This window comes from Lepisosteus oculatus, chromosome 15 (assembly GCF_040954835.1).
Source record: "Lepisosteus oculatus isolate fLepOcu1 chromosome 15, fLepOcu1.hap2, whole genome shotgun sequence".
NCBI classification, from domain to species: domain Eukaryota; kingdom Metazoa; phylum Chordata; class Actinopteri; order Semionotiformes; family Lepisosteidae; genus Lepisosteus; species Lepisosteus oculatus.
This window is the reverse complement of record NC_090710.1, coordinates 617,010-629,975: the sequence shown is the minus strand read 5'-3', so window position 1 is coordinate 629,975 and position 12,966 is coordinate 617,010. Positions and strand designations below refer to the sequence as shown.

Below are 12,966 nucleotides of genomic sequence, written 5' to 3'. Positions count from 1 at the left end.
TTAAGAAAGCATAACTATTTTTGAAGAACCTTATTTACCTTTGGCAAAAGAGCTGACACGTATTATGTGTAGAGAAAAAGCTGCTAAACAGCTCGACCTGCTGCCCCCCTCCCCCTGAAACACACAGTCATTCATAGAATTATTGAAATGAAGGATTATATCAAAAGTACACTGATAGAGCGCGTTTAGATGAGCAGATGTTTTTCACTGCAATTAGATGAGTCTATAGTCGATTTGGCCAATTTGCTCGTTTACGTTAGATACGAGTTTGAGGGCATGTCCCATGAAGACTTCTGTTCTGTAAACCGCTACCAACAGGAACTACAGGAGAGCACATATTTCAGCTTCTGAATGAATTTATCGAAGAGAATGGCCTCGACTGGATTAAATGCGTCTGAGTTTGTACAGACGGTGCTAGAGCAATGACAAGCCGACATAACGGTGTAGTTGCACGAATTAGAGAGGTTGTGAAACCTCTCTACATTACTAATTATTAATTAGATAAATTAATGTATGCATTACAACATCCACCGCGAGACCTTTGCCGTCAAGAAAATGCCTGACGATTTAATATCTGTTAGACTATGTTGTGACTTGTATCAAGGCTCGAAAAATGAATTCACATCTGCTTTGCTCAACTAAACAGGCTCACCCCTCTCACTGAAATGGTGCTTTTTTATTGTTGTTAATGTTTTTTTTCTGTAAAACACTTTGAGAAGCCACCTTTAAAGGTGCTATATCAAATAAAGTTTATTATTATAATATTCATTATATGTATGTGTGAGTGTGTGTGCACGCGCGCTCATGTTGGTCATTGAGAATTTCTGGGGTTCCTATGAGATGATGACTTGTAGGTGGTACTTGGATACTTTGGTTGGATTAGGGGTAGTACTTGGTCCAAAAAGTTTGAGAACCACTGCCGTATGGTATAAAGTGGTTTGGCAAATGACATAACATAGGACCACTACAAACTAAAACAGGCCCAAGTGCACATGTGAACCAACGAAAAAATATCTGCTCCACAAAATGGATCAAAGATCCTGAACCTGCTACATCCCTACTATAGTTACGGCTATTTTACAGAAGATAAAAAATTAGAAACAATGATGTGTCCCTGCCTAACTTGCATGATGTTGCAAGGCAAATTGTGATCTAAGCGTGAATTGAACACCGACCTCTGCATTAAGAGGCATGCATGAAATCCACTGTACCAAAGCACCACTCAGATATATTGTTGAAATGGATAGGTCAGAAGGTTTCTAAATTCATCATGAGTGAATGAGTCAAAGAAATGGATGCAGATGTTTACAAAGAAAGTGGAATACGGTAATACTACCAGCTATTACATTTTTTATATTTAGATCCTTAAATTAATAGTTGTGATTACATATTATATTCCATATTATGCTGATTCTAAAAAGTATACTTTTTACTGAAATAATGACAGCAAGTATTTATAGAAAACATAGATTTTTATAAAGTATATAAATGTAATATAGTCAAAATGAGCATATTAAGCCTTTTCAAAATAACCACAGGAAGTGACCGAATTGAAGACTTTGATGCATAAAGTGTTTATGAAGAAAGTGGAATACTGTTATTGTTTTTTTTATATTCACTATCACTACCAGCCACATACAGTGTATATAATATATTTATATTCCTAAATTAATCATGTTTATGACGTTCAGAGACATTATGCTCGTTATTTTTATGCTCACCTACACAATTTCCCTTTAGTTGTAAAATTCATTATTGACATTCCATATTAAGTGGATTTAAACATGCACAGTAGAGAGATTAAATTAAGCAATTGTTTCACTAACATCTAATGCTCCACAAGTGCCACCTATCAATCGTCATCTCTCTCACAGCATCTTGAAGATAGGTGTGACTTTTAGCACTGGTTTCATTCCACCCATTTACACGTTTGCCATATCAACATACTAAGGTTCATTGTTATTGTAATATAATGTTATTGATTAATTATTAATATTAATTTAATATTTAACATACTGTGATATATAAAACAATTACATTGTCAATATAGTATCCATATTATGTATTATATTTATTATTAAAGATTCTTTATTTGTTAAAAGTACAACTTGTGCCATGACCAGGAATCAAACCCAGACCTTCCAGATGTCAGGCTAGAATTCCACTGTTCCACTGCCAAAGCAATACTTAGTTTGGAAAAGCAAAATTGAAAAGTGTTACTTTTTCCATTTTCTGCAAGAGTTTCAGTGAACCTACAAGTGCTGCATTTTCTATTGCAACAATAATGACAACAAAATGCAGTTAAAATAAGCGTGTCAAAACTTTTCCAAAATAACCAGGTTAAAGAAGTCAATGCAGATGTTTATGAAGCAAGTGGAATACTGTTGTGTAACTTATTTTTTATTTTCAGCTGCAACTGCCAGCTATATCAATATGATTATATTAATTAATTAATATAATGACCTTTGGAAACTTTTCACGTTTTTATTTTAAACTACAAATATTTACCTTTAGTTATATGATTCCATATTAATATTTCATATTAAGTGGATTTAAAGAAGTAGTCAAACAGATTAAATGAAGCTAATATTTTCACTAACATCTAACGCACCTCAAGTAATACCTATAATAATAATAATAATAATAATAATAATAATAATAATAATAATAATAATAATAATACCTTACACTTATATAGCGTTTTTCTGGACACTCCACTCTAGACTTCCTTACACCACCACCAATGTGCGACCCACCTGGATGATACGACAGAAGCCATACTGTGCCAGTGCACTCACCACACATCAGCTGTTAGTGGGGAGGCGAACAGAGTGGTGAAGCCAATTCATGGATGGGGTTTATTAGGTGGTGTAACAATGTGGGAGTAGGAGGAGTTGCGGTGATCATCAGTAAAAGGTGACACCCCATCTGAGGGTTGAGGCACTGGTGTGAAGCTAGCAAATAAACAAAAAAACTGCTTTGCACAGCAATATCCAAACTGGGCTTTCCTATTAAATGAGGTCCAGACTGGTGCAAGACCAAACACAAAATAAACTCAACCTGCCCTGGTGGGAGATACACGGTGGGACAGGAGGAAACAAAAAGAAAAAATTACAGCCTTATTCTCACATCACAATCCCCTCCAGAACTGTCGCTGGATGTTTCTTCCCTTGCAGGGGTTTTGCTCGTCTCCCTGTGGAGGTGTTCAGTGTGTACTTAAAGGGTTCCTTGTGTCCTTTATTAGCCAGGACAGGCCCTTAATCCAGGCCTCCGTGTTATGCCACAAAGGCCATGATTGGTAAAGCCCAGTGGGAAATTATGCCAGGACACTGGGGTAACTGCCCTACACTTCGAGAAATGCCCTGGGATTTTTAATGACCACAGCCACTCAGGACCTCTGTTTTACGTCTCATCCGAAAGACAGCGCCTTTTTACAGTATAGTGTTTCTGTCACTCTATTGGGGCATTACTCCTCTTTTAGCAGAAACCTTAGCTTTCCCAGGAGGTCTCCTATCCAGGAGTGATCCAGTGAGCTAGTGCCAGGCTCACATTTGCTTAGCTTCAGTGGGTTGCCAGTTGTGAGTTGCAGGGTGATATAGCTTTGGTCAATGAAGAATCTTTTGGCAGTGTGGCACATCACACTGTGGCATGGCAAGTCATCTTGAGTGGCTGCAACAGTATACGAGACTGATTAGTTGGTCTATTAACTATAGTCATTGTATGTTTAACCCTGTTGTTATTATCTCTTGTAATCTCTGAATAATTTAACAGCCTTTTGTATGTATAATGGCAAATTGAATCAGTCACTTTTATATTGGTTGCTTTGCACATTTAATTATTTTATTAATAAAAATTGTATAGCATATCATTTGAATCGATTGGATGCGTTATCTGTTTTATTCCTGGCAGTCCGTAGAAGCAGCTTACAATTGTATAAATCAGGTTTAATCAGAAATTCAGTTTAGAAATTGAATTGAATTGAGAAATTCAAAACACAATCTAAGTAGAATCAAGTCGAACCTGCCATAAAATGAGTAAATAATAGGTGAGATTAGGAAATAAAATAAAAATGCCTAAAAGAAAAGCTTTTTAATTTAGTAATTTACAGAGCTTTTTTCAAAATGTGAAATAATAATGTTACTGAGACATGGCCTTAAAGTATCTGAGCTTCCCCAGTGTTTATTTTGCCTGGCTTTGCTGTTGCAGGTTTCAGTGCTACAGGGCTCTTTGGACTGCTGGGTGTTCCTGAGCTGCTTAGAGGTGCTGCAGAGAATAGAGGGCTGCTGTGATCGAGCACAGCTGGAGGCTAATATTTCACACACAGTTGGGCTCTGGACATATGCCACTGAGAAGGTATGTAATGCTTATGCTTCAATGACCCCCAGGTTTGTTATGGTACAAAGAAGTATTAAATGCATTGATGTTAGAAAAAGAAACATGCAACATAGTTTCTTTACTGAATAACTGGAAATAGTGAAAGAACAGTCCTCAAAATTCATGAAGGCTCACCTTCAAAATAAATAAAATTAGATCTTTAATTATAATTTTATGTAGCAAATTTCATTTTAGAAACATGTACTGTAGAAGGCACCATCACACATAATAAAACAGTCTGATTTGGAAACTCACTAGTCTAGTGTCAGAACACACCATGTTGGGTTACAGGTGTTAACTAGTTTTCTGCAATGACAAGGTTCCAGATTGTTTGAGGGCCCTGTTATTCAGGAAATGAATTTTAAAAACCCCCTGAATGTTTCAGACAGGTGATCCAAAGCAGTCAGAACATGGTATGTTTACTATAAATATTGGTTAAAATGTGTGTAGCAGATTAATGGACATACTAAGGCCTGTTATAAACAAAGAGGCCTCAGCTAAAAAGCATTACAGTAATCTGGTCCAGAAAATGTTGCAGTATCTAGTTACTCAGATTCATATAAGGTCAAATGGAGCAAAATCAATTTGTGAAACTGTAAAAAGATGAAACTCTAGAACCATAACAATGTTCTTCCAATGACTTTTAAACCAGTGCATGGTTACTAAACCTAAGAAAACTGAGTCATTCAGAGACCAAGGAAGTGTTACAAACTTAAGGAAGTGTCATATGTATTTGCAAAGACAAAATTATCCAAAGAAAACCAGGCCAAAGGTCAAAGGTGTGACTGAGCCAGAATGGCTCCCTGTTTTTTGAGAAAGCTAATAAATTATGTACAGCTGGCCTAATAGTTTTGAACACTTAGAGAGAGTGGAATTCTACATAAGGAAAAGGACCGAGTAAGGGATTCAGTCAGTGCTTAGGCTTGAGCTAGGACAGAAAGAAAGTGACGGTGCCACTTATAGGGGTTTTTGTTTGATTGGGCTGGCTAACCAGTCTGTGGGACTTGGCAACATAGGAGGACTTGAAGAAGATACAACAAAGTCTGTACTGAGGGGCATCACATGTCTTGGACAGGGTGGTTGCGTTGTTTTCCAGGACTAATGTAGAAGTATGCTACCGAGGGAGAAAGTTGATTTGAACTGGATCAGAACTGACAGAAGGTGTTAGTACCTGGAGGAGTCATCATTGCTTGACAAGGTAGCAGCATATCTTTCCCACAAATGAGGGTGGGAGACTAGACATCAGAGATTGAGTCCATATTATGCCTTTTGCCTCAAGAGTTGCAGAAGAATTGATGGTCTAAGAGAGAGTGAGAGAAGAAGAGAGAAGAAGCCATCAGACTGATGGCTACTCTGTCACGGTTGCCAGGGTTTGTTATTTAGAAATATACTTGACCAAATAATAATGAAGGAATAATAATGAAGAGAACTAATGAAAGATAGAAAGATGGATGCCACAGAGTGAGTTAGTGTGAAAAATAATACTTCTATGCCTAGTAAAGAGTGTTTGTGATCTAAGATATCAAAGTGTATAAGGAGTCCACTCAGTCTACCAGAATCAGATGTTATAAACAAATCATTAACTCCTTTAACAGAATTTTTAGAGTATTATGTAATGACCTAAAACCTGAATGAACAGGAGATTAGAAATTGGCCTGTATTTTCAATCTTTCATTTCATTTAAATAGTGAGAGCAATGTTTTCAGTGCACAAAAAATAATTAATAATGTTTGCCAAAAACTAAATAAAAACCGAGGAAAAAATTGGGTTAAAAAAACTAAATAGTATCTGGATCTAAGTTGTGACAAACTGGAGTAAACTGATGGAGTAAACTTTTAAAAAATTATAAAGTAATCCTGAGTAAACACCATCCTCAATAAGGTTAGAACAGATTAAATATCTAGCAGATATTTACTGTATCTGTTAACCAGTCTCTTGCATTGATCTCTAGGAATGTTGTCCCTTAATTTTCTTCCTTACAGAACTGCTTCAGGTCATAACATTTATGGGTGTCCTTGCAGGAACAGCTTGTTTTTCATACAGCTGCAACATTTCAATGGTGTTTAGGTTCAGACCCATTAATTAATATTCAGTTTCTTCTGGCTCAGTAGTTCTGTTGTAGATCTGCTTGTGTGTTTAGAGTCACTGTCTTGCTTCATGACCTACTTTTGGCTTAGCTTCAGTTGATGAAAGGATGACCTGACATTCTCCTCTAGAATTTGCTGAAACAATGCAAATTCATGATTACTTTAATGATTGCAAGTCACCTGGTTCCTGAGGCAGCAAAGCAGCCATAAACCATGATACCATCATGACTAGTGATTGGGATAAGGTTCTACTGTTGGAAGAGAGGGTTTGGTATTTGCTACGCAAAATATTTTTCATCATAGACAATCCTTTTTCTGGATAAAGGAGTCAAACGTTGGAACATTTTTCCAGTATTGTGGGTGGTCCAGGAGCTCTTAGATGATATTACAACCTTATTTTTAGGAAACAGTGGTTTGACACATCAGCACTGAAATAACCTGCAGTGAGAGACCTACAGATCCCTAGATGTTATTCTGGGATTCTTTGTGACCTTTAGATAATTTTCCAGGATAAGGTGGAAATCTTGAATGGAATTAAAATTGGATTAGGCAAAAGTCTCTAATTAAATTCCAAGTGATTTAGAAGAGCAAGCCTACAAACAATATCCCTGAGAATGTAACTTTTCCTGAAAAGTAAAGATGGTAGGAGGAGTAACATCCTAAATAAGTAATAAATAATATTTCTGTTCACAGATTTTGTAAGCCAGCTGTATTAAAGATGTTTAGTTAATTTAGTAAGTTTAGAATTTAAAAAGTATTAATAGGCACATTTTAGAGGAATTAATTATAAGACAAGTAGTGAAGGGCTAGAAACGTGAAAAAGTGGTGTTAATGTAAGATAGTGGTTGATTTAAAAAGGTTGTATTTTAAATGTAGCATTGGTTTATTGCACATTAGTCATCCCTGAAGCATCACTTCCAGTTATTCTCTCTGTGTGGTAACAAAAGGGACAGTACAGAACCGAAGTAATTGCAGCTTTGGGTATCATGTTTTTTTAATAGACCTTACTTTGGATATACATAACAGTATATCATTTAGTCATATCTCATGAAACTCATAAATGCCACAAGTGACATCATAATAACAGAAACAGGTCTGTAAATATTTTTCACATTTTGTGGAGAAAGTTTGTGTATAAAGAGCATGGACACTTAAGTTTTTGTAAGCAAATAGTTAAAACTGTTTTTGTCTTTATGGCCTACCTGACAGCATTCGTCAGGGGGTCAGAAGCTAAACAAGGCTTGGCAAGAATATCCCGATTGCTGTGGTGAATTATGATGATGGATGAATAGTTGCCACTCTTCCTTCTGGATTAGAATTTCTTAAACCAGAGCAACACCAGTTTCTACTTTTTGTGACTGTAGTTACTGCCTTTGAAGCATGTATTTCTTTAAAAAACCTTCAGATTTTTTTCTGGTAAGTGATAGCAGTCTTAACAGAAAGAAGAAGGACTTAGGGGTCAGAAGCCTGTCTTACCTATATACATGTCAGAGGCCCCATGTTTTCTACACCTTCATCCAGTTTTATGTAAGACTTGACTTTCACAAAGTTGAAATAGCATAAAAACCTTCCATTTTTTCTAGAGAAGGAAAGTTTAAATAAAGAACAATTTGTGTGGCAAGTTTTTTCTGCGGATGGTTAGTGCCAAGTAAGCATAATGCAGTGTCCATCAGGACTATTCTACATTTTTGTCTCGCTTTACATTTGAGCACATGTGGCCACCTCTGCATATAATCTTTTTCATTGAAAATATTGTGAGTAATCTTTATTGTACCACATCATGTTATGGTAACACTGAAGTGATTTTATTTTTTATTGTGCATTGTATTTTGTGTTTACTGAACAGTGTTTACTGTCTAGGTTCATATGCAGGTTTTGGACATTTTTAAAAATGTACTTTTCTCTAATTTATTTAATTTAATTTTAAGTGTAAGCTATTTCATGTTTGATTGTTCTTTTTGTTATGTTTAAAATGTTTTTACTTATATAATATCTCTCCCCTGAATACACGGAGGAACTTCCCTTTTTTTTCTCCTTTCTACCTCATGAACTGGGATCTGCTGCTACTTTCTTTTGTCTTTTGCTCTCTGTGCCCCTCTGTGATAACCATACTGTATATAAGCCAATAAACCCTGGGGAGCTGGTAATTCTGCTCTCCTGTCTCTCCTTCCTCATTTGCGGACAAATCTAGGGCAAATAAGGGAGGATCAGTGCAATATTGTGAAAGTTATTCTCTACAGGTATTAACTCAACTGCTAAGAAAGGGTCATATCTGAAAGCCTAAAGATTCGGGTTATGTAGAGACTTGCCGAACTGAACCCTTAAAGAACCCGGAGAGTGGGTGTATGTGAATCCATCACATCCCCAGGATGTGCTGTCATTTTTAGAAGTTCAGTATGAAGTTTTGAGTTCCTCCTTGTCCTACTCTACTACCTACAAGGTTTCAGACAAAGATTTATCCAGAGTCTAGTAAGAGTCATTCCCACTACCCAGGCTAAACTAAACTCACATTTCTTCACTAATGAACACTGAAATGCAAATCTTGCAGAATATTATTGATTTATGTGCTAAGTAATATCAGGCATAAGAACCCTGTGTAGTGCCTTTACGCATGGTGACATATTGCCTGACTTTTTATTCAGTATTCTTTTGTTGCTTTCATTCTGTTTTTTTAAATACAGTATATACAGTATATGAAGTCATTTAATTTTTTCAAATAAAATGCTTTCTGTGCAGTCAATTTAATAATTTCAAATATGCCAATCATTGTTAGCACTTCTTGCTAATGTTGTTATTATCAATAACTTTTTTTTGTATCTGTGGCATTCCATATTCTGCACTGAAGTTGATAATATAATCGTTTCTGTGTCATTCTATTATTTAATTGTCTCCATCAGTTAAAGTCTTTGGGTTGCCTCTGTGGTTTGGTGTCAGAAAATGGACCCAATTCTGAAGATCTGAATCGAACCGTGGACCTCTTGGCTGGGTTGGGAACAGAGAGACCTGAAACAGGTAAAATATAGAAACAAATATGTACTAGAAATTGCAATTTAGGTCTTGTTCATTACATTCCCCGAACTGCCTTTATGTCTGTATGGTAGTACATGGTCAATTAGTGCTGTGTGCTGGCAGGGGAACCCTACTGTGTTTTTCCTATAAAATGCATTTTACTCCTCAGGCTAATATTGCTTGTAAAGAATCTCGTTTTTTTATCTGCTTTTTATGTCCTGTTTTGTCTGCCATTTGTCCTCCTTTTGACATCATACATTCTTCAATGTTCCGCACCGAACTCTGAAAACACTGATTTTGTCAAAGCTTCTTGTTTCTGGCTTTTTTTTCATGCTTTTAGGAAAAATGTTATCCTTGACTCTCCTCTGACTCAATTTGGTGCATCTCCCAGTGAGTTCCGCCATGGCTTCAAACACCCTCACTGAAAATGTCCCGATGTGCTTAAATAATTTTACAGTCTTCCTTTTGAAGCTCACAGGACAGTTTTGACAATTCTTGTATGTACCGTCTGTTGAGTTGTTCCCTGCTGCAGACGTTTATGACAGTTTTGCACAGTTGAATATATAAACTATCTGTGCATTCTTAAAGCTCTTTTTGATTTTTGCCAGATGTACTATAAAGTGCATAGAACATGTAAATTAGTATTGTGAAATGATCTCTGAATACATGACTTCAGAGAGCTTTAATGTATGGGCAGAGTAATGCCACAAAGTTATATTATGGAAAATGACTTGGAGCCTTTTTAACATTCCACTCCTATCCAGATATCACTGAGGAACCATTGTAAGTTATACTAATTAGGGATTTCGCCCTCACTGCTTTATTGTGACTCTTCCTTACTTCCTACCTTTTTTCCCCCCACTGTCTCCTCCAAGTAATTCACAATAATAATAATTCATTTTATTTTTCTGGACTCTTTCCTCAAAGTGCTTATCGGATGTGCAGATGGGGATTATTAGGAGGCCATTATTGGTAAAGAACACTAGGCTAACACCCCTACTCTTTTTGAGAAACACCCTGATATTTTCAATGACCATGGAAAGTCAGGACCTGAGTTTTATGTCTCATCTGAAAAATGGTGCCTTTTTTTTACAGTATAGTCTTCTTCCCTTATTATCCTAAGACATAAGGAATGCCCCACTAACATCTCTCCCAGCAGCAAATTTAGCTTTCCCATCCAGATACTGGCCAGGCTCACACTTACTTAGCTTCCAGGGGTGATAGAACTGCAACTATATTTAAGCCAGCCTGTCCACAGACTATGTCTGGCCTGCATTATTTATACTTCTTTTTCTTAATCAGGCTGCTTCATCACTCAATAGCATTTCCAAAGTCTCCAGAGGGAAGCTTTTCTCTGAGCTCAGCTTGCTCTTCGCTCTTAAACCTCAAGGCCACAGCACCACCGTTACTGTACAGTTCATCTAGAGATACAAGCTGCTCTAATGCTACTTTCAACAGCACATTGGCACATTGTGTGATTAAAAGTGGTGCAATCCCATTGTTATCATGAGATGGTATGGTCTGTTTTGAATGTAACATATTTTGTTCACAGAATGTACTGTACTGAAAAATCGGCCACAAAAATGAAATAAGTGAACAAAGACTACAATTCCTGACGTGCCACACATGTGAATTACATGAAGTCATATGTGTCAAAACAGTGGTGTGCAAGTCAATGATCAGTTTACTATATAAATATGCTGTACTGTTAATATTTTTTTACTAATAAAAATAATAATATTTTTTTGTAATCAGAATTTAAAGCATAATTATTTCCTGATAACTTGTTGCTGAAAATTGCATTAAGACAAAATATGGATTTTAATGTGGAATCTGTTATTGAGGGCTTGATACTGTCTCAGGATAGATAAAATAGTGGGGTCTTCAAGTACCAAAGAGGTCTGTTGGAAATGCATATATGTTATTTATATTCTGCGCACAGTTCAGGAGATAGAGTAATAAAAAGAGACAAACCTGATAGAGAAGCAAATATTTATTATTGAAAATATAACTAACTCTGTCTTCTTTACTTTCCCTGTGTCTCCCTTCTTTTCTTGTCTTTCCTGTCTCTTCCTTTTATGTTGTATTTTATGACAGTGGAAGGCTCTACTGACTTACCATGAAATTAACTAGAGTAAACCACCAGAAGCTCCCTTTTATCATCCTTGTTTACTGGCTTCTTAGCTTACCTGAAGCTGTTTTTTTAGGCTTTTCAAATAAGGTCTTGGGTGGTGTAAGCAGGATGTGAACTATACACATATACCTTCTGGATCATAATATATTGTCGACTATTATCTGTAGTGGGGCTGTATGGTGTGGCCATTATGCAGGAGCATGTTCATTGTGGTGGCAGAGCCCTGGAGGAAAGGTGATGTGTTATTTTATTAGCCAAAGCTGTTCTGGCTGCTTGAGGATGAGCCACAGCTCTGAAAGGCTCTTTTAAAGCACACTGAACACCCCAAAAGGGACGAGCAGGTCCACTGGGATTGTACCTGAGCATCGTCATTTTACTTAATTTTATTTTATTTTTCTTTTTGCCTGTCCCATTATATATCTCTACTGGGAAAATCTTTTTCACACTTTGAATTTTTATTTTGTTTTGGCCTTGCATTCCATTCTCTTCCAGACTGGACCCCGTTAAATAGGGTAAGCCCAGCCTGGATGTTGTGATGGACAGTGGCACATTTTTCTTTTTGCTTTTTGTTTTGATTTTTTATCTTTTTTTGTGTGTTAATTTTGATCCTTGCTAATCTCACACTGGTGCTTCTGTCTCTCGGTAGGGGGGATCAACTTTTTACTGGTGCTTGCCATGGCTCCTCCCACTTCCACAATGTCACAATGGGTATCGACACAAATGAGGATTTTTTGTGGAAATGTTTTTAGAAAAGTCAACAAGATATATTTTTTAATTTATTGTAAATTGTAAAGATAAATGTTTAAGTTTTCATGTCACAAACAGGTACCAGATCTGTGCTTCATGGCCCTCGGAGCACAGACAGTCTTAAATTGAGAGGTACTGGAGCTGATCTCTGGTATACCTCTGGTAGAAAGAGGCCAAAGAGAAACCCACCCTTTCTTTAGTTTCAGAATAACTGGGTAAAAGGCCAGGTCAGAACTTCGAACTTGCCAGGTATTTAGATACAGCCATTCAAAATGCGCAAGGAATGCTGCGTTAAAACGTGGTGGGCATGACACAATATACCGCATCATTTTTAACGTGCTTGTTCTAACATTATTAAGCTTATATTCTGTACTTCATACAAAGTAGTGAGTTGCGCCCAGCCGGTTCAAAGCGGTCTGTTTCTCATAGAGCCGAATGCATAAAATAGTCCACTATTATAGCTTATTGTGAATGTGATGTATCTCTTTCAGGTTTACACCCAAATTGAGAAAATCCATATTTTGTCTTAATCCAAATGTCACCAGGCAGTAATCAGCCAACAATTTAACTTGGAATTAAAAAAAAAGTTTAAACTGTACTATATAGTACACCACC

At 36.6% G+C, this 12,966-nt stretch overlaps 1 protein-coding gene across 3 annotated transcripts in view; it reads left to right on the top strand.

The window, feature by feature from the left end:
- The window catches only part of trappc10 (trafficking protein particle complex subunit 10), an 84,185-nt gene that overhangs the window by 29,179 nt on the left and 42,040 nt on the right, over positions 1-12,966 (top strand). For all 3 annotated transcript variants that reach the window (XM_015363585.2, XM_069179144.1, XM_006638957.3), the window contains exons 8-9: positions 4,207-4,353; positions 9,359-9,473. In XM_015363585.2, the coding sequence (XP_015219071.1) occupies positions 4,207-4,353; positions 9,359-9,473 (262 nt within the window). The remainder of the gene's footprint in view (positions 1-4,206; positions 4,354-9,358; positions 9,474-12,966) is intronic.